Source organism: Macaca mulatta, chromosome 19, assembly GCF_049350105.2.
Source record: "Macaca mulatta isolate MMU2019108-1 chromosome 19, T2T-MMU8v2.0, whole genome shotgun sequence".
Classification (NCBI taxonomy): domain Eukaryota; kingdom Metazoa; phylum Chordata; class Mammalia; order Primates; family Cercopithecidae; genus Macaca; species Macaca mulatta.
The window spans coordinates 62,696,380-62,716,261 of NC_133424.1; the positions used below are offsets into that span (position 1 = coordinate 62,696,380).

A 19,882-nucleotide genomic window follows, 5' to 3' on the forward strand; every position below is an offset into this window, starting at 1 on the left:
CAGAGAGGCTGAGTGACTTGCCCAGGGACACACAGCTACTAAGAAGTTGAAACAGTTTGAACCCAGACAGTCTGGCCTCAGAGTCAGCACATATAGAGTCAGAGCCCTCAGTCCCTGACCCAACCCTGGGGACCCAGGTCTATCCTTCCCCTGGGAACTAGGTACCCTCGTGTGGGGGGCTCACGTTCCTCAGACTGAGTCCTCAGTGACTTTTCAGTTAGAGGTGTTGATCCCCATTTTTACCATCAGGGAAACTGAGGCAAGTGCTTGCCCTAAATAAGGTGCAAGCCATGGAGAGGATGTCAGGACCACCAAAGCCCATCCTCCCCCTTTTTAAAAAATTGAGAAAGGGTCTCACTGTGTCACCCAGGCTGGAGTGCAGTGGTACAATTGTGGCTCACTGCAGCCTCGACCTCCCAGGCTCAAGCGATCTTCTCACCTCAGCCTCTTCAGTAGCTGGGACTACAGATGCCACCACACCTGGCCAATTTTATTTTATTTTTTGTAAACACAGGATCTCTTTGTGTTGCCCAGGCAGGTCTTGAACTCCTGGCCTCAAGCGATCTTCCTGCGTCCTTGGCCTCCCAAAGTGCTTGGATTACTGGCCTGAGCCACTGTGCCCAGCAATAGGGGCCCACTCTTGAAGTCCCAATCCCACTGTGCGCCCCAGCCCAAATCAGGAGACTTTCCCAGCAGGCACACAGGAGGCAATTTTTAAATGAAAAGGAAACGTTTATTTTGGTGGGGAGTGAGGGTGGGTGGGAAGGGGGCATGACACTTTTTCTTTGGGGAGAGGGGGGTGACATGCGGCAGCTTCTGCATTGGGCGGTTCATGCACCCAGGGTGGGCGTGGGGGAGGCTTGGGGAAGGGGCCGTGCCGACCCCTCCCTCCCTGCCCTGCGGGTGGGCTGAGAAGACCCGCCATTAGCACCAGAGTTGGACGATTTGCAGACCTCCCCTCCCCACACTGTCTCCGAACCCCGCCCCCATCCCTGAGAGCGCCCCCTCGCCACTCCCCCCACCAGCGACAGGCTAGGCCCGCCCCGCCCACATTTGAGTGAGAGAAACTTATTGCTGTGTGTGTGTGTGTTGGGGAGGGTGAGCCGCGGAGCTCAGGAAAACCCCCCCGCCATTCATTCCTCCCCAATCGCCCCGCCCCCTGGCCCGTGTCCGTGCGTTCCCGGAGCGCAGGAGGGGTGCGACATGCGTGTGGGGGCGCGTCATGCAGCGCATGCGTGTAGGTGCAGGCACCCTGGCGGCCGGGGGAAAAGGGGGAGCCGGACTTGGAGAGAGTCCCTTTAGCTCGCTCCCTCCCTCCCCGAATCCCACACTGTTGACTTGGGGGATGGGGTGGGAGGGGAGGAGAATCACGTTTTGTAGAAGTTTATCATGATTGTGGTTATTTTGAAAAGCTGAACTAAAAAGCTGGGTACGTGTGGCGATTGGCGAGCAGGGGGAGACGTTGGGAAGAGGTCAGTACCCTTTGGAAAAGACCCTCACCCCCTTTCCCCGCCCCCTTCGGCTTTCGTGACGGTCAGGGGAAACGGGGGGGGGAAGCTTGTTAAAGAAGTTGAACCCTTTGGCAATATAATCAGTCCCCACCCCGTACCCTGGTGTCTGGAGCCCCTAGCCCTTTGCCCCGCCCCCACCAAAACCCGCCCCACCCCTCACCCCTGATTCACCAGGGTTTAGGGTCCGAGGGAAGGATGGGGGGGACTCAAAATGCCCCTTGCATAGGAATCGTTGCATCGAGAATCGTGCTCAGTGACGCCCCCCATCCACCCTCGGGTGGGGGGTTCCTGAGGCCGTGGGAGCAGAGGGAGGGAGGTGGCTAATTCCGTGGGCCCCCGGCTCCAAAAGAGGGGTCCGCTAAGGAGTCTGGGACCGGTGTGGTCTCTGGGCTTGGGGGAGGTAGCACATCCTTGAGCTAGGATGGGAGGTGGGTAATGATCTTCCACCCGCGAGCGCGACGCGGCGAGGACCGCTGGGGAAGGGGGGCTGGGATCCCAGCCGAGTTGGGTATGTTGTCGGTTCCCAATCTTCTGATATGCCAGTGTCCCTCCCTTCGGGAACAGCCTCTGTGATCGTTTGTGGACTACTTTAGATGGAAACACTCTAAACCTAAATAAACCGTGTCCTAGCCAAGCAGCGATGCCTGCACTTACCGGCTTCTGTACAAAATGCATATTAGAAACAAAACTTAAAACGAGTGTTTGTCCTTATACTGCCTCAAACCTTAGCACACCACCAAGGGTACAAATACGACCCTCTGGGAAACACTGGTGTCTGTGAAGAGGGTACCTTTGGGGCACCATCTCAGGGAGGGGACTCAGGGTTAGGCGTAAGACAAAGAGGGTGCCTGGGAGGGTCTGGTTCCCTGGAATTGCAGACAGGTTGCGCCTATCTTGGAAGTTCTAGCGGCAAGGGAACCTGGGCTGGACAAGTCTGTTAGGGCTTTGGAGGTGTGGGTGGGGGACAGGCCTGAGGATTTGGGGGTGTCCAGGAAATGTCCGTTGTGGGAAGGATTTGGAGCATCCCAAAGGCTGAATTTGAGCTGAAAAGAGCTAGGTCAAGTCTTGGAGGTTCGAGAAGTGCTGGGATGCAGTTCAGGGAATTTGGTGGGGGTGTTTAGGGTGGCGGGAGTGGGGGGGGGCAGGTGGTGCGGGGAGCCTCTGTGTGCAGAGGTTAAGTCGCAGGAGTGTGTGGGGATTGGGAGATGTGGGGTGCCAGGGTCAGTCTCAGAATTCTGGGTGCAGGTCTCATGTCCTGGGAATGGAGGGGGATAGTTGGGGAATTTCGTGTGCTAGGGCCAGATCATCCCAGGAATTCTGGGATAGGAGGTCTGAGTCCATGCAGCAAGAATAGAGGCGAGCAGGTCCCTGGGGGAAGGGGTGGATGAGAGGGTGAAATTTACCAGAGGAATCCTCCTAAAAGCTGAGGGAGCAGGTCCGAAGCCCGCCCCGCCCTCCCACCATCTGGACTCAACTCCGATTTGGGGCTTGGGTAACTGTTCCTCCTTCCCCTACATTGTTTCTAGTTTCTGGTTTGTTTTCTCCTAATCAACACACAGGGTTGGTTGTCCTCCCGGGGTGAAGGTTGGGAAGGCTGGAGACCTTAAAGGCCAGCCCAACCCCTGGGAGGTGCCAGCCCCCTTCCCAGACTGCCTGCCCCTCAAACCGGCGCCTGCGGCCCCTGGCGGCTTATTGCTGAGGTGGACTTTGGAGTGGGGGCTCCAGGTTAGGGAAGGCATGCAGTGTGTGGGGGGAGGTGCCCCAAGATGTAACTGGCATAATTTGGACTTATTTACACAAGTTGATGGGAGGGGGGATGTCCTATGGCTCGTGGAGACCTGAGAAGGCTTTTTTTTGGGGGGGTGGAAGAGTTGGGGGGACGGGCTGTGGCCCCTCTCTCCATCCTGGGGGCCCAGGTTGGGGGTGAGGGGCCCGGGGGTGTCTGCTGGCATCGTCATCTCGGTTGCATATTATTAATGACTTTTTGATTTTTTTTAAAAAACCCTTTTCCCCACCCCCCACCCCCAGCTCCTTTGACCTTCTTCCTGGTCACCCCCGAGTCCCCCCACAGGGGGGAGGGGAGCGCTAGAGGATGGAGGGCAGGGTCGGGGGAGCGCGGCGGGCGGCCCGGGGAGAGCCAGGGGGGGTGGCAAGGGGCGCGAGGCGCAGGGACACCCCGCTCAGGCCCGCGATGCTGCTCAGGCTGCGGGATTTCTCGTAACCTGGGGGGTGGGGAGGTGTGCAGAAACAGGGGGGAAGCACGAAGATGAGGGTGCAGGGAAGGGTCCGATAGAGAGACCCAAGGCAGGGGGAAAGAGAGAGAGAGAGAAATGGAAGGCGAGGACAAGAGATACCCAGAGAGACAAAGAAGGCAAGAGAGACAGAGACAGGCAGACACAGAGACACAAAGGACGGATGGCAAGAGACAAGAGATGGACAGAGATGGACCAAGGAGATGGAGAGAGAAAGTGAACAAATCGGGGAGTCAGTCAACATCGATGAGAAAGGTGGAGACATCGGGGAGGGGGGAGAGACTCCGGATTAGGAGGCAGGTTGGTGCCCACAGAGCCTCCCCCGCCCCATTCCCACCACAGTCCGCCCCCCCTTCCCCCCTCCATTGGTCCCCTCATCTCAGGCAAAAGGCTGGGGGCAGCAAGGCGGGATGGTGGGCGGCAGGGGCGTGGGGAGGGGCTGGGTGGAATGCACGTGGGAGCAGCCAGCGGAGAGGGCAGGGAACGGTGCGGCCGCTGTGGCGGGGCTGGGGGCTGACCTAGTTGTAGGGAAAGAGGGCAGGCAGGGGGTGGGGTCTGCGAGGGGGCTGAGTGGAGCGAAGCTGGCAGTGCCCTTGGGGAATCAGATGAGAACTCCAGGAGCCAGGAGCAGTGGAGCGGGGGGGAGGCTCCTCCTAAGGACGGGGGTGGGGGGGAGCGCTGGGGGCGGTGCTGGGGAGTGGGACATCTTTAAAAGGTCCAAGAAGGCTCTGGGCTTCTGACGGGTGCGGGAAGGCTCTCACGGGCATCTCACAGCTAATGGGACTCAAGATCCAGCAGCAGTGTGTGTGGTTTCTACAAAGCCTGGGTCTGCCTGCATGGGTCTGCCTGCACGGTTCTGCAGCCCCGCAGGGAGTTCTGTGGCTTTTCCAGGCAATGCTAAGGGAGCTGTCTGGACAAAGGTGTCTTGACCATAGCAGAGAGGGCTTGGGGGTAGATTTGAAGCCCAGTGTCTTGGGGACACCCCCTCCCAGCCATTCCCAATTGCTAACCTGGGGGGAAGGGACAGGGGGGGACCGAGGGTCTCGCGAGGTCTCAGGCGGTGACAAGAGCTGGGGACAGAAATACACAGAGTCACGGGGGTGGAGAGAGGATGGTCAGGGGAAACCCCCCAACACAGCCTCACTGTTGGGGGGACGGAGAAACGCCGCCGGGATCTCTTCCTCCTCTCTGGTGTTTTCCGGGGGAGGGGAGCAGTGAAATGGGGGGGCGGCTGAGACATCAAATATGAAAGGAGCTTCCAGGGTGGCTAGGGTAGGGGAGGGGGAAGGACGGGAGGAGGGAGAGTGCTGGGGAGGAGTGGGAGCCAGTGATCAGGTGAGGGCAGACGTAGGTAGGAGGGAGGAGCATGGTGGAGGACAAGCCTGGAGGGAAGGAGGGTCTTGGGAGGACTGTAGGGGACAATTGCGGAGGGAAGAAGCCTGGCGCAGTGGCTCACACCTGTAATCCCAGCACTTTGGGAGGCCAAAGCAGGCGGATCACTTGAGTCCGGGAGTTTGAGACCAGTCTGGCCAACAAAACCCCGTCTCTTCTAAAAACACAAAAGTTAGCCGGGCGTGGTGGCAGGCACCTGTAATTCCAGCTACTCTGGAGGCTGATGCAGGAGAATCACTTGAACCCAGGAAGCAGAGGCTGCAGTGAGCCAAGATTGCACCACTGCACTCCAGCCTGGGCAATAGAGCGAGACCCCGTTTCAAAAAAAAAAAAAAACAAAAAGGTTGTGAAGGAAAGGTTGTGGTGGGAGAGACTCTTGGGGGAAGGAGCATGGGGGATAATAGGTCAAACGGGTCTGGTGGGAGGGAGGGTTGTGGGGCTGAAGGACAGCAAGGAAAAGGCTTCCAGAGGGCTGGAGGGGGAAGGATCCAGGGCACCAGGGGTAGAGGCTTCAGTCAACCCCATCAGCTCCAGCCATGATTTGAGTTCAATGAATGGATTTTGGCATTATAGGCAAGAGAAGCAGGAACCTCCCCCACCCAGCCACCCCCACCCCAATCCTCCCTAACCCATAGGCCCACACCCTCCCCACACCCCCTCCCCCTCAATCCCACAGGGGCCCCTCCAGACCTGGGGGTGGGGAACAAAGGGAGGTAAAGGACTGGGAGTGGGTGCAAGCAGGGGGAGGAGTTAGACAGGAGCAGGGAGGGGAGTGGGGGGTGGTAATGAGATGGAAATGGACAATGATGGGGGGTGGGGTTGCAAAAAGGAGAGGTGGGGGGGATGGAACAAGAGGAACCAGACAGTCCCCACTGTGGACTAGGAGTCTGGAAGCCTGGGGTCTCAGCCCTTGTGCTCTGTGGCCTGGGGTGGTGGGTTGGTCATGGCCTTCCCTGAACGTCTGTGAAACACAGGGGTTTAGGTGAGGCCCCCCAAGTTCCCCTACGGCATCGCCTTAGGCTGTGGACAGGGATTCTTTAGGATGTGTCTCTGCATTTCTAAAGAAGAGTCCATAGACAGTTGTTGAATGAATGCGTGATGAATCACATACCTTCAGGCGGCTTCTAAGATATGAATCACATACCTTCAGGCGGCTATCTAAGATAAAGTCCCGTCTCCTCACCATGGTGGAAAACCCGTCCTGATCTTTCTCCCTGGACTCCAGCAGCCCTCTCCCCTTGGCCGCTGGGATCAGCCTCACTGTGCTCCTTGCTGTCCCTTGAACAAGCAAAGCTCATCCTCCACCCCCTCCGGCGGGGAAGCTCAGGGTCTGTGCACTTGCTGTTCCTTCTGCCTGCCTGGCCCTTTTCACCCTCCAGGTTCTGTGTCACCTCCTCAAAAAGTCCTTTGCCGAACTCCTTTTCTTCCCCAGAGACAGGGTCTTACTCTGTACCCCCAGGCTGGAGCACCATGGCACAATCATGGCTCAATGCAGCCTCCCAGACTCCTGGGCTCTGACAATCCTCCCACTTCAGCCTCCCAAGTAGCTGGGTCCAAAGGCATGCACCACCACACCTAAGTTTTTTGTTTTTGAGGAAATGGTCTTGCTGTGTTGCCCAGGCTGGGTTCAAATTCCTGGGCTCAAACGATACTCCCACCTTGGCCTCCCAAAGTGCTGGGGTTATAGGCGGCAGCCACTGTGCCCTACCACACCTCTTTAACTGAAGTGGCCAGAGTAATAGTCTTGTTCTTTTATCTTTATCTTTTTTTTTTTTTTTTTTTGTGAGACGGAGTCTCGCTCTGCCGCCCAGGCTGGAGTGCAGTGGCCGGATCTCAGCTCACTGCAAGCTCCGCCTCCCGGGTTCACGCCATTCTCCTGCCTCAGCCTCCCGAGTAGCTGGGACTACAGGCGCCCGCCACCGCGCCCGGCTAGTTTTTTTTTTTGTATTTTTTTTTAGTAGAGACGGGGTTTCACCGTGTTAGCCAGGATGGTCTCGATCTCCTGACCTCGTGATCCGCCCGTCTCGGCCTCCCAAAGTGCTGGGATTACAGGCTTGAGCCACCGCGCCCAGCCTCTTTTATCTTTATCTTAATTGCTTCCTTTCTTCTCTTTTTTTTTTTTTTTTTTTGAGAGGGAGTCTCACTCTGTCTGTAGCCCAGGCTGGAGTGCTGTGGCATGATCTGCAACCTCTACCTCCCTGGTTCAAGTGATTCTCCTGCCTCAGCCTCCTGAGTAGCTGGGACTACAGGCCTGCACCACCACGCCTGGCTAATTTTCGTACTTTTAGTAGAGATGGGGTTTCACCATGTTGACCAGGCTGGTCTCGAACTCCTGACCTCAAGTGATCCACTCTCCTCGGCCTCCCAAAGTGCTGGGATTACAGACGTGAGCCACCCCACCCAGCCTTAATTGTTTATTTTCTGCTTCTTCCTATGAGGGGCTGGAAACTTTTCCTATAAAAGGCCACATAGTAAATCGCTTTGGCATGGGGGCTGTATAGTCTCTGTCCCGATTATTCCACTCTGCTGTCGTAGCTTCACATGGTTGTGTTCCAATAAAGCTTTATTTACAAAAACAGATGGCTGATAGATCAGGCCCTCAGGCTGGAGTTAGTTTGCTGATCCCTTACAATCCAGAGATTGTAAACTGTGATGGCAGATTCATGCTTTGTGTAATCCCAAATCTGTAGTGCCTGCAACTGTGTTCTCAAGTATCAGTTGTGGCCATGGGTGGTGGCTCACACCTGTAATCTTAGCCCTTTGGGAGGCCAAGGCAGGAGGATTACTTGAGCCCAGGAGTTCAAGACCAACCTGGCCAACATAGCGAGACCCCATTGCTTGAATCCAGGAGGCGGAGGTTGCAGTGAGCCGAGATTGCACCACTGCACTCCAGCCTGGGTGACAGAGCAAGACATGCTCAAAAAAAAAAAAAAAAAAAAAAAGAATCAGTTGCTGAAACAGTGAATGAATGGATTGAATACACGAATGAAAGGAGCTAGGAGTTGGCTCAAGTTGTTATGAGGATTAAATAATATATGTTAAATTCCTAGCATGTGGTGATGCTAAGAACTTGGCGATGTTTGGTGAATGATTCCTCTACTAAGTAGCACCACCCTCTATCCCCCTCACTTCTGCATGGCCGGCAGCCCCCAGCCTATCCCTTCTGATCCCTGACCCCTGACTCTCTCTGCCTCGTCCCTTCCTCTCCATCCTCACAGCCCTGGCCCTAGCTCAGGCTTCCACCTGTCACCTCAGCCTCCTCTTCAGCCTCCTGACTTCCAGCCTCCCACCTCCAGTCTGTCCTCACAAGACCCCAGAGCTGCCCCTTCCAGCTCACCTGCCTCCTCCCCAGGCCCCTAGACAAGGCTGCAGCGTCTCAGCCTGGCACCTGCCTCATCTCTACCTGAGAATCCTCCCCCCAGGGTCTAGTCTCCTAGGTTCTGTCCTGCATTTCCCTCCAACCATTCCTGTCGACGGGGTTGCTTCCTTTGCATGTGGCCAGAACTCCTGCTCAACCTTAAGGCCCCATTGCAGATTCCGAGTCTTCCCTGATGCCCGGCCCCACCCCCTGGGAGTTTCTAGTGTTCCTGTTACTGTCTGTGCTCCCTCCATTTTAGCACATATCGCCTCAAACCGTGACTTTCTAGGTCTGTGTCTGCCTCCTGCTCCAAAGCGGAAGCTCCCGGGGGCATGGATTTTGTTCATGGTTGAACTCCCCATGCCCAGTACCCAGGACGCGTGGGTGCTGTCTAAGCGCTGGCTGAATTCAGAGGCATGGACGGATGGCTAAGCCTTTCTCTCCCCATTCTTACCCAGAAGTGTTCTGGGTATGCCCCCCACCCCCCGTTTTCCTGATTGAATTAAAAAAGAAACCCTGGGGCCAAGGAGGGAGGCAGAGATGGTGATGGGGGTGAGGAGGGGTCAGTCGTGAGGGCAGGCGCGGTGTGGGAGGCAGGGTTGGGTTAGTTCGGGGGTTAGTGAGGAGCAGGGTGAGTCCTGGGTAGGTGGGTGTGGGGTCAGTGTCAGGAGCTGGGGGTTAACTGGGTGCAGCTGCTTGCAGTGAGGGGCCGGAGTCTCGGTCAGTGGGGGCTGCATGTGCTCAGAGGGGTTAGTCGGGCAGGAGTGGGGAGTCTGGGGGTCGGGGGCATCAGAGGGTGGGGGTTACTTACCCCGGGGGGAGGGGGTTCGTCCACTAGGGGGATATCCAGGCCGCGGCGTTGGCGTTGAGGTCGGGCAAGAAGCTTGGGGGGCCTGGCTTACGCCAGTCTTGGGGGGGTAGTGGGGGAGCACCAGTGGCTGGGGGTAGGGGAGAGGCCAGAGGGTTGGGGGGATGGACATGGAATAGACAGGTGAAGGGTCAGTGGTGAAGAAACTTGGGGCGGGGGATACAGGGAAGATCTGGGATGGAGGCGGTTTGGGGTCAAGGGAAGGGGGAAGGGAAGTCCAGCGCCTCCTCCCCCATCCCCCGCTCCTCCCTCCCCTGGGCAGGGAAGAGTCAGGGAGGGTCCCCGGGGCCAGTGGGGGGACACTCACCTTTTCGGATGGAGCCGTCAGGGGAAGGGGCATAGTCGGTGAGGAGGAAGCAGGCTCGATCCCGGCTGTAGCGGCCACGGCTTCCAGGAGTGATGGGGCTCTTGTCTTCCGGGGACATGGCGGGCTGGTCAATGGCTGGGCAGTCCTCGTGGGCAAGTGCAGCTGCTGCCGGATCCCCATTGGGGCGAGGATCTGCATGCCGAGGGGGTCAGACAGAAACAAAGGAGCGTGTGAGGTGCGGTGGACACGTGGTGGGGCGAGATGTCTGCGAGGAGCAGATGCTGGGAGCGCCGGAGCATGTTTGGCCCTGGAAGTGGAGATTCAAGGGCAGGGTGATGGGAAGGAGTGGCCAGGAGGGTGGCAGGGGGCACAGCTGGGAGAGGGTGTCAAGGGGGTGTGGCTGGGGGGTGATCATAGGGGAGGGTGTTGAGTGCTGGGAAGGGCAACTGCAGTCGGGAAGGGTGGTCTGGACAGGGAGTTGGACAGATTCTGGTGGTGCAGGGAGGTGTTGAGAGCTGGGGTGTGGTGGTGGTGCCAGGTGTGGGGTGCCAGGAAGGGCAGGACTGGGGTGGGGTGCTGTTTAAAGATATGGTCTGGAGCTGGGCACAGTGACTCATACCTATAATCCCAGCACTTTGTGAGGCTGAGGCGGGAGAATTGCTTGAGGCCATGAGTTTGAGACCAGCCCTGGCAACATAGCAAAACCCCATCTCTACAAAAAATAGAAAAATTAGCTGGCTATAGTAGTACACGCCTATAGTCCCAGCTACTCTGGAGGCTGAGGCAGGAGGATCACTGGAACCTGGGAGGTCAGCCTGCCGTGAGCCATGATAGTTTCACTGCTTCAGCCTGGGTGATAGAGTGAGACCCTGTCTCCAAAAATGATAAAACATGCCAGGCGTGGTGGCATCATCTGTAATCCTAGCACTTTGGGAGGCTGAGGTGGGTAGATCACTTAACGTCAGGAGTTCGAGACCATCCTGGCCAACATGGTGAAACCCCGTCTCTATTAAAAATACAAAAATTAGCCGGGCACAGTGGCGGGCGCCTGTATTCCCAGCTACTCCGGAGGCTGAGGTAGGTGAATCACTTGAACCCGGGAGGCGGAGGTTGCAGTGAGCCACGATGTTGCCGCTGCACTCCAGCCTGGGAGACAGAGTGAGACCTCGTCTTGGAAGAAGAAAAAAAAAAAGAGATGGTTGTAGATGAAGCAAGCTTGGTGTTGGGGAGATGAGGCAGTGCTGAGGCGTGGTTGGCTGGAGCGAACTTCATGGGGCTTGGCTGGGGTAGGGGTAGGGGTGGAGGGATGACTGGAGAGGATGTGGCAGGCTAGGAACTGGCTGTTTAGGGAGCAGTGCTGGGCTCTGGGAAGGGCACCAAGGGGAAGGGCTGGGGAAGGTGAGGGATGGGAGGTGGGACGTGGGGGTCCCCTAGGCTCTGACTCCGGCTATTTTTAATTGGTGTGAAACTGGGTCAGCGGCTGAGGGAGCAAGATGGGGGCCAGGTGGCCCAGCTCCCTTTCTTGACCTACTTAAGGCGGGGCGATGCAGCGGGAGCCGCCAGCCTCTCCTTCCTCCCAAACTCCCAAGCCACTGCCTCTGAGCCATAGACACCCCCTGAGGGAGGAACACACACAGAATCACAGGGAACTTTCTTCTCCCTCATCTCTCTCGCTCGTCTCTTCCTCTGAGCAGCACCTCTCTGGATCGCTCTCCGGGACTCTCCCAGGCTGCCAGCAGCAAAGCCGACTGACCAGGCCCTGGTTTCCATTCTGCCCTGGGGGCTGTGCCCTGGCCTGACTCTCTGTTTTGAAGTCTGTCCGCCTCTTGAGCTCGCTGTCATTAGAACCCAAACTCTGCCGCTGACCGCCCCCACCTCCGCCCAAAATCTACATCCCATCTCTTTCTCTGGTCTCCATGACAATCTCTCGGTTTCTGACTCTCCGTCTCAAACCATATCGGCTTCAGTCTCTCTTCCCTCAGGGCTGTCTCCCGGATGCTCAGATGCTGCCACCATCCCTGGGGTTCTGCCTTGGGTCTGCCTGTGGTTCACATGAGACCCTCTCTCTGAGCCCCTCTCCTCCGGGTCCCTCTCTGTACAGCGGAGAGTACACTCTGACACTGCCTCTGCCTCGCCAGCCCTTCTGAATACCTTGCAAATCTGTTTCTCCTCAAAACTCTTTCACACGAAACCTGTGTCTCTGTGTGATTATCTGTGCCTCCTTGGCCTGAGCTCCTGCTGTTGGCTTTTTTCTCCCTCACCTCTTTGACGCCAAACACCCCAGGCTCTCTGAACCCTGGCAGCTACCTCCCCAGTCCTCCCCGGGTCTCCACCTGTGTCCCCGACCCCTGACGCCCAGGCTCACCTGCCCGGTTGATCTCAATCACCTCCTCCTGAGCCAACGGGCAAGGCTCGCCGGGGGCCGGCAGAGGAGGCAGCCCCATGATCCCCAGCCCACCCGCTCCCCCCCTGAGCAGCCCGGGGTGCGTGTGGGGCCCCGCTGGGTAGGCCCCGGCCACAGTCACCCCCATGGAGGGTGGGGTGATGGGTGGCGGCGGGCTGATGCCCCCGCTGCCGTGGTGCGGGTGGGGCGGGGGTGGCGGGGGTGGGTCAGGCTTGCAGTAGTTGGGTGAGCCTGGTTGCGGGGGCCGGGGGATGTGTTTGTTCTTCTTCTTGGGCAGCTTCTGCTTGGCCATGGCCAGCGAATAGTACATGCCAAAGTTGTTGACAATGACGGGCACGGGCATGGCGATGGTCAGCACCCCCGCCAGGGCACACAGCGCCCCAACGAGCATCCCCGACCATGTCTTGGGGTACATGTCTCCATAGCCCAGGGTCGTCATGGTGACCACGGCCCACCAGAAGCCAATGGGGATGTTCTTGAAGTAGGTGTGGTTGGAGCCCAGGATGTCATCGGGGTCGGCGCCGATGCGCTCAGCGTAGTAAATCATGGTGGCGAAGATGAGCACCCCCAGGGCCAGGAAGATGATGAGCAGCAGGAACTCGTTGGTGCTGGCGCGGAGCGTGTGTCCCAGCACGCGCAGCCCCACGAAGTGCCGGGTCAGCTTGAAGATGCGCAGGATGCGGACGAAGCGGACCACCCGCAGGAAGCCCAGCACGTCTTTGGCGGCCTTGGAGCTGAGGCCCGAGAGGCCCACCTCAAGATAGAAGGGCAGGATGGCCACACAGTCAATGATGTTGAGGCTGCTTTTAAGAAACTCCACCTTGTCTGGGCAGAAGGTGATGCGCATGAGGAACTCGAAGGTGAACCAGACCACGCACACCCCCTCCACGTAGGTCAGGAAGGGCTCCGTCTCCACCTCCACGTTGGTGATGTTCTCCGGAGGCGCCCCGGGGATCGGGGAGGCCTGGGTCACCGTCTTGTTGCTGATATGGATGAAGCCCTCATGGGTTTCCAGGCAGAAGGTGGTGATGGAGATGAGGATGAAGAAGAGGGAGGCGAAGGCCACATACTGCAGGGCAGGGAGGGAGAGAGAGGAAGAGGTGACCTAGGCATCGGGTTGGCCATAACATCCAGAAGACCCTTCCAGTGCCCCCTTCCCCAGCCTCCTGGGCCCAAACTCTGGGCAAAATCCAGGTGTCTCAGCCCCGTGGCTCCATCACTTCCAGGATCCCATTCTCCCCTCTAAAGCTAGCAAAAGGGGAGAGAGAGGAACAGAGGCAGTTGGAGAAGAGCTGGCCCCAGCAGACACAGCAGATGGGCAGCTTCTTTCCTTGGAAACATTTCTGGCCCCTTGCTGTTTCCTAGACCACCTCCCCCCACCCTCCTGTTCCCTGTGTCCTATTTCAAGGCTCCCCAGCAGGGTCCATGGATTCTGCTGTAGGACGGGAGCCACAGGGCCTAAGATCACACATCCTGTGTGTCTCGGAGGCTTTAGGGCTCAGCTTGGAGCTGAGCAGAGGGGAACGGGAAAAGGTGGGCAGGGAGGCAGAATCATGAGGTAGTTAAGAGTCAGAGAGCCTGGGTATGAATCTGGCTTTTAACCTGTCAAAACTGGGCATGGAGATTGAGCTTTCTGAACCAGAAGTTTGTAGTGAGATTGTTGTGAGGATTAAATTAGATGAGTGTACGAAGGACTTGGCTCCAAACACAGTGCTTGGAGCAGTGCCTGGAACACAGTAAGAAGACCTGAGCTGTTGTTAGGGTATGCAGGCAGCAGTTAGTTGGGGGGCAAGGTCAAGGCCTCACCCAGAGAGGACAGGGCAGGGGTGGTGCCACAGAGGGGAGCTGGGGGTCAGGGCCCTTAAGGGAGGAGGGGTTGAAGGGCTAAGCCTGCAAAAATGGAAGAAGAGATAAAAAAGGAGAATGAGGCAGGGTTTACAGCCCTGCAGAGGAAGGGAGAGTCATTGGCCTGGACACTGTGGGAGAAGGCAGAGCCAGGGCCAAAGAGAAGTTAGGGCATTTGCCAAAGGGGCAGAGAATGAGGCGTGAAGGGTCCTGAGCCATTTCAAGATGGGGGATAACCAGAGTCCTGCCACATAGTGATGTGGGTTTTGATGAAGGCCTAGAAGAGGAGGGAGTGGGGTCAGCGTCTCGGAGAAGGAAAGCAATGGGCCAGGCCCCTGGAGATGTCATGGGCTTTATCAGATACGCATAGGGGTGGGAGAGGAGAGGAGTGCATTGGAGAGGGAAGGAAGACAGGTGTTATAGTAAAGAGAGGGTTTTAATCCTCTGGGTAGTGGAGGAGGGAGGGCATGGGGAGTTTTGCTTCTAATCAGGGGCACAGAGCACGGAGAGGCTACTGTCGGACCACAGAGAGGACCTTGGACTTTGGGGTGGGCCAAGGGCCAGCACTGTCCCTCTGTGCACCCCACTTCCTCCACAGGGGTTGGCCTCTGGGCTTGACTTCACTGAGGTAGAGAGCTGGGAAGTAGGGGGTGGAGAGTTTCAGGGCCACAGAGAGGACCCTGGACGTTGGGGTGGGCTGGGGGCCGAAGAAGATCCTCTCAGCACTCCCCCCACCCCCACCTTCGCTTCTCTGCAGTGGTTTAAGAGGCCAGAGGCCTCCGCAGAGCGCATGCCTGGTTCCTCCCCGCCCCCTCCAAGCCGGGCGCTCGGCGCTAGCTGCAGCACCGCAGTGGGGGCGGGCCGGCCGGGCCGGGGGGCGGGGCGCACGGCGGCCAGTACCGCGGACAGCTCCCCCGCCGCAGTGCGCAGCCGCAGCGGCTCGGGGCCGTCTTAACCCCTTCCGGGCCGGAGCCTAGTATTCAACGCGCAGCCGCAGTGTTGCTGCTTTCCGGCGGGAGGCCGCGGGCCAGGAGTCTAATTAACTCCTTCCCTTCTAGGGCACAGGGAAAGGTGGGCACCCGCCGCAGTGCGCAGCTGCAGAGGCTGGACGGCGTCGGGCTGGTTTAACCCCTTACTCCAGGCTGTGTCAAAAGCAGAAGGGGTAGGAGGGCCTGGAGTCTCTGTAAAAAGGAAAGGAGTGATTATGAGGAAGGGGGCGGGGGCAGGGGGCTGTAGGGTTGGACCCTCCACTTTGCTTTGGACTCAGCTCCCAACTCATGCCATCTCACTGGGAGGCTGGAAAGGGCTCGGCACACCGTGGACACCCAAAACACATTTGTGGAGTAAATGAGTATCTCCCGTAGCTGTCCCGAACACCTAGCCTGACCATCACAGAACTCTACATCCCGCCCCTCACCTCAGCACCCTTCAATGGGGTCACAGGAGAGAAGGGCGCCCCAGGCCATGGGGGAAGGAGCCGCTCAGTGTCTTGAGGGGGCATCTAGGGCCATGTCCCTTCCGCACCTCCTCTTCCCCACCTCCCCCCATCCAACCCCAAATCTCGCCAACTCAGCGCTTTCTGGGGACCAAACTTTATGCGGTGGCTCCAGGCGCCCCCCCTCCCCCGGCGCGAATGCGGCACTGCGGCTCCGCGTCCTTCCAGGCTCAGGACGCGGCACGGTGGGGGGAGGGGGTCAAGACCTGCTCCTCTGGGTGTTTGGGTCCCCAGGAGCCCCGGAGGGGGTCCTGGGATCGCTCTTATTTCCCCCATTTCCAATTGCTCCCATTTTGCACTGCCCCCCTTTTCCACCACATTCTCCCTCTGGGGTCCCCTGGACAGAGAGGAAGTTAGTAGGAGGAAGAAGTTCAGGAGAGAACCCGGGGGAGGGTAGTCATTTAGCCTAGGAAGTATATGGATGCTTGAGGAAAGTTTTCTGGGAGCGAAGGAGACAGCTTTAGGGAAAATCTGTAATTTGGAGAGAGAGAAGGCTCTTTGGTTCACTTCGATGGAGGGGGACAGACTGAGGGGCTAGGTTCTGGGTTTTGCACAGGTGGGGTTCGAGAAAGGAAGAGGGCAGGTGGAAGGAATCCCAGGGCAAGGTAGAAATAATTGTAAGCTATTTTGAGATGAAAGTTTTAGGGCTGATGATTTGAGGGGCGTCCCAGGGTTTTAGGTTAGAAAAAGTTCTAGAGCAGCAGGGAAAGTCACTTAGACTAGGAAAGGGGCCAAGGGACAGAGAGTGTACTGTGCAGTTAAAATGATGGAGGGGAGAAGCTGCGAGGATCTATGGAGGAGGAAGAACAATCCTGGAGGACATGTGAGGGTTCTGGAGAGGAAAGGCATATGATGGGGGCATGGGATGCTGCTGGAGACACTGAGGAGGAGTGTGAAAGTCTTGGGGGAAGTCTGGAGCTTTATGGAGAAAGTCCTTGGGATGGGAGTTGGCGTGGAGGTTGAAGAGTGTTGAACACAGAGTGAACACAGAGGGGGCCTGGAGGTTCCAGCAGAGAAGATGCCCCAAGACTCAGTATTGCAGTGAGGGGAAGGTGAAAATGTCCAGGCAAGAACAAGTGGAGGTTCAGAGGGGTCCGGAAGGCTGTGAGATTGGGGTGGGGGAGTTTTCTGAGACTTTGAGAGCAGAAGATGCCGCAGGAAGTGGGTGGAAAAAATAATCAGGAGATTCAAACTTGGAGAGAGAGGTCTTCTGGGAGAGGGGCCACGGGGTGAATCAGGGAGGTGCCCCGGGAGAGACTGAGAGTTGAAGAGGGTGCCCTAGAGAGTCGGGAGAAGGGTGGGGAAGTGGGGGACAGTGTTCACAGGGCTTAGGAGAATTTGAGGGCTGAGAAGGGATGTCTTCTAAGGGCTTGGGGAAGGTCCAAGAAACCGAGGGCTGGACGGTAACCAAGAGTAGTGAGAAGAGATTTGCAGGGGCCCAGGAGACATGAGGGTTGGGGAGGGTCTCAGAGGAGCCCAGGAAAGGTGGGGACCGGGTTGTTCAGAGAAGCACTGGAGATTCACGGTCTGGAGGAAGTGTCTAAGGGTCTAGGCTGGTCTTGGCGGCGGGGCGGGGGGGGGGCTTTGGAGGGGTCTGGAAGAGCCTGAAGGTTGGAGATCTGTCTTTGGAGGATCTGGGGGATGGCTGCGAGAGGGGGGTGTGTTCGGAGGAGCCCAGGAGACTCGACTGAGGAAGAGGCTTCCAGGAGGCTGAGAAGCCTAGAGAGACCCGGAGGGGTGGAGCCGGGGCGCTCCTGGGAGACTGGGGGCGCCTAGAGAGGCGGGGGTAGGGTAGATGGGGGCCCCGAGAGCGCGCTCACCCTGGCAGCCCGCGACGAGTAGGGGTCCTCGAAGAGCGCCCACACGCGGGGCTGCCAGCGGCGCCACCACGTGCCGCCCGCGCCGCCCGCGCCCCCTGGCGGCCCCCCGGCGCCGCCGCCCGCGTCCTGGAAGCAGAGGCGCTTGAGCTCGCCGCCCGCTCCGTCCAGGCCGCCGCCGCCCGCACCCGCCTCATCGTCCAGGCCTCCGTCGTGGGCGCCCGCGGCGTTGGCGGCGTTGGCGGCGCCCGCTGGGTCGGGCGCCTCGAAGGAGTCGAGCGCCTCCTCGGCGTCGCGGTGCTGCCGGTAGGTCATCCAGCAGCAGGCCTCCACGTCGGTCTCGTCGATGCCCCAGAAGCCGAGCTCCTCCTCAAACAGGGGCCCGCACACGTCGGCCGGGCAGTGCAGCTTGCCGGTGCGGTAGTAGTTGAGCACGTACGCGAAGACTCCCGGGTGCCGGTCAAAGAAGAACTCGTCGGCGCCCGGGTCGTAGTCGAAGCGTGCCGCCGCCTCGGGCTCCGTCAGGCCGGCCAGCCGCGTCCCCGGCAGGGTGCGCAGCGTCGAGCGGTACGTCTCATGGCGCACGCCGCCCACGTTGATCACGATCTTGCCGCTGTCGCCACCGCCGCCGCCGTGCCGCCCCATGGCCGCCGCCGGCAGCCCGGGGCATGGCTCGGCGCGCCGGCCCCCGGGCCCGCGGGGTGCCGGGGGGCCCGCCGGGGACGCGGCGGGGCCGGGCTGCGCAGGCTGCTGCTGCTGCGGCGGCAGCAGTGGCGGCGGCGGGGACTCGGGCGGCTGCGGCGGTGGCGCCGGCTGCTGCTTGCTGGCCCCCTGGCGCCCGCGGAAGGACGAGACGCAGACTGAGCTCAGCATTGGACGGGGGGCGGGGCGGGAGGGGCGGGGACGCAGGGGGCGGGGACGCAGAGGGAGAGACTGACGGGATTGGGTGGGAGGAGGAGCGAGGTGACGGGGGCGTTGCTTAGGGGAGACAAACCAAACTGATTGGCCTGGGGTAGGTGGGGCGGGGCTGTGGCCGGGAGGAGTGGGGCGGGCACTCTAACGCGACCCAGCTGGACGAGGCCGGGTCGCCAATGAGACACAGCGATTGGCTCTTAGAGAGCAGGGCGGAGGGGCGGGGCGGGGCGTCAAAGGAGGCGGGACCGGTTACTACTGATTGTGTTCGGCTGCACTGGGAGCTAGGGGAAGGCGGGGCTAGATATGACAGAGAGACCTGATTGAACTGAAAAAAGTGCGGGCGGGGTAGACGAAGGAGGGGACACGTCCAAGCTATTTAAAGATGCCCGACTGGCCTGGAGGGGCGGGGCCACCATGAGAGAGGCCGTCCTGATTGGGCTGAGGAAGGGGCGGAGAGAAACAAAAGAGATCGCACGCCCTCACCTAAAACACTGTTAGGCAGGACCTGGTGAGGAGGAGCATTGCTTGCAAAAGACAGGGCTGCAGAAAGTAGAAACAGTCCAGATGAGACTGCACTGGGGCGGGAGCTAGAGACGGAGGACTTTCCCGCGCAAGGGGAAGAGACTGGACTGAAAGGGGACACGGGGAGGGGAACAGAGACTTAGACTCGGTGTGAAGGCGTGGAGACTTGAGAGGCCTAGAAACCCGAGAGGACCTGGACAGGCCCAAGAGAGAGGGCGGGTAAAGAGGGGGCGGGGCTGAGACTCCAAGGTGGACCTGGTTAGTCGGGGCTGGGCCCGGAGAATGAGTGTCCGGATGGATGAGTGGTACTGAGGAAGGTGAGTGGGGTCGACAAGTAGAAAACGTCTTGAGGCGGGGCGCAGTGGCTTACGCCTGTAATCCCAGCACTTTGCGAGGCTGAGGTGGGTGGATCATTTGAGGTCAGGAGTTCGAGACCAGCCTGGCCAAAATGGCGGAACCCCCACCTCTACAAAAAATACAAAAATTAGTCGGGCGTGGTGGTGGGTGCCTGTAGTCCCAGCTACTCGGGAGGTTGAGGCAGGAGAATCGCTTGAACCTGGTAAGCAGAGGTTGCAGTGAGTCGAGATCGCACCACTGCACTCCAGCCTGGGCGACAGAGCGAGACGCTGTGTCAAAAAAAAAAAAAAAAGGAAAAAAAAGTCTTGAATGGGCGGTAGGAAGGAGCGACTAAGGGAGGAGTGGGGCTGTGAGGGGCTTGAAAGCAACCAGGGTAGGAGAGCGCAGGGCAGGCCTAAGGGAGGGTAGAGGAACGATAGAGGTGGGTCCCAGGGAAACAATGAGACTACAAAGAGTACAAAGCTGCTGGGCTGGATGGAGGGGAGGCACCTGGAACGGGGAGTCTTGGGGATCGGAGGACCTGGGAGAGGGCACTGCCTAACGGTCACAGGGTCCTCAAAGGGCGAGGCGAGAACTTCTAACGAAGGCTACACCGCGGCGGACTGCAGATTGGAGGACCAACGGTAGATGAGGACTGGTGAGAAGGGCACACGCAAGGAGGCAGAGAGGACGGGAGAGGAGACAGGCCAAAGCGCCAGGAAGCACCGTCAAGACTGAGGCAATAGGCAGGACCAATAAAATATGGGGTGGGCTAGGAGTCTGAGAGGTCAGGTCCTGGGGAAGAATGATGAGGGGCGGGGCCAGAAAAAGGGGACCGCCTCGGAGCGGGCAGTCCCCGC

At 58.9% G+C, this 19,882-nt stretch overlaps 1 protein-coding gene and 2 long non-coding RNA genes across 7 annotated transcripts in view; 1 reads left to right on the top strand and 2 right to left on the bottom strand.

The window, feature by feature from the left end:
* Positions 1-711: 711 nt before the first annotated feature.
* On the bottom strand, positions 712-18,122 carry KCNC3 (potassium voltage-gated channel subfamily C member 3). 5 transcript variants are annotated; one of them, XR_003725042.2, is made up of 6 exons: positions 17,253-18,122; positions 12,054-13,161; positions 9,689-9,880; positions 9,325-9,451; positions 4,774-4,833; positions 712-3,733 (listed from the first exon to the last, which is right to left on the bottom strand). XR_003725042.2 is itself a non-coding variant. In XM_028839441.2 (5 exons), the coding sequence occupies exons 1-4, from the start codon at positions 18,120-18,122 to the stop codon at positions 4,817-4,819; spliced, it is 2,187 nt and encodes a 728-aa protein (XP_028695274.1). In that variant the 3' UTR covers positions 712-3,733; positions 4,774-4,816. The 5 variants fall into 5 exon arrangements, 4 of the variants coding, with proteins under 4 accessions (XP_028695274.1, XP_077837032.1, XP_028695270.1 ...); XM_028839441.2 differs by lacking the exon at positions 9,325-9,451; XM_077980906.1 differs by lacking the exons at positions 4,774-4,833; positions 9,325-9,451 and adding an exon at positions 11,216-11,218.
* The window catches only part of LOC114674080 (uncharacterized), a 36,957-nt gene continuing 18,468 nt past the window's right edge, over positions 1,394-19,882 (top strand). The window contains exon 1 of the long non-coding RNA XR_013410099.1: positions 1,394-1,472. This is a non-coding gene — a long non-coding RNA (uncharacterized LOC114674080). The remainder of the gene's footprint in view (positions 1,473-19,882) is intronic.
* On the bottom strand, positions 5,712-6,955 carry LOC144337253 (uncharacterized). Its single transcript, XR_013410107.1, has 2 exons — positions 6,814-6,955; positions 5,712-6,560 (listed from the first exon to the last, which is right to left on the bottom strand). It is a non-coding gene; the product is annotated as an uncharacterized LOC144337253 (long non-coding RNA).

Bases quoted from the DNA above. Each gene is read 5' to 3' on its own strand.
- KCNC3 (XM_077980906.1), bottom strand. From the start codon at position 18,122: ATGCTGAGCTCAGTCTGCGTCTCGTCCTTCCGCGGGCGCCAGGGGGCC. The intron at 13,162-17,252 runs GTGAGCGCGCTC...CCTGCCCTGCAG, and splicing joins ACTCGTCGCGGGCTGCCAGG to TATGTGGCCTTCGCCTCCCT. The intron at 3,734-9,688 runs GTGAGTGTCCCC...CCCACCCCCCAG, and splicing joins TGACGGCTCCATCCGAAAAG to GTTACGAGAAATCCCGCAGC.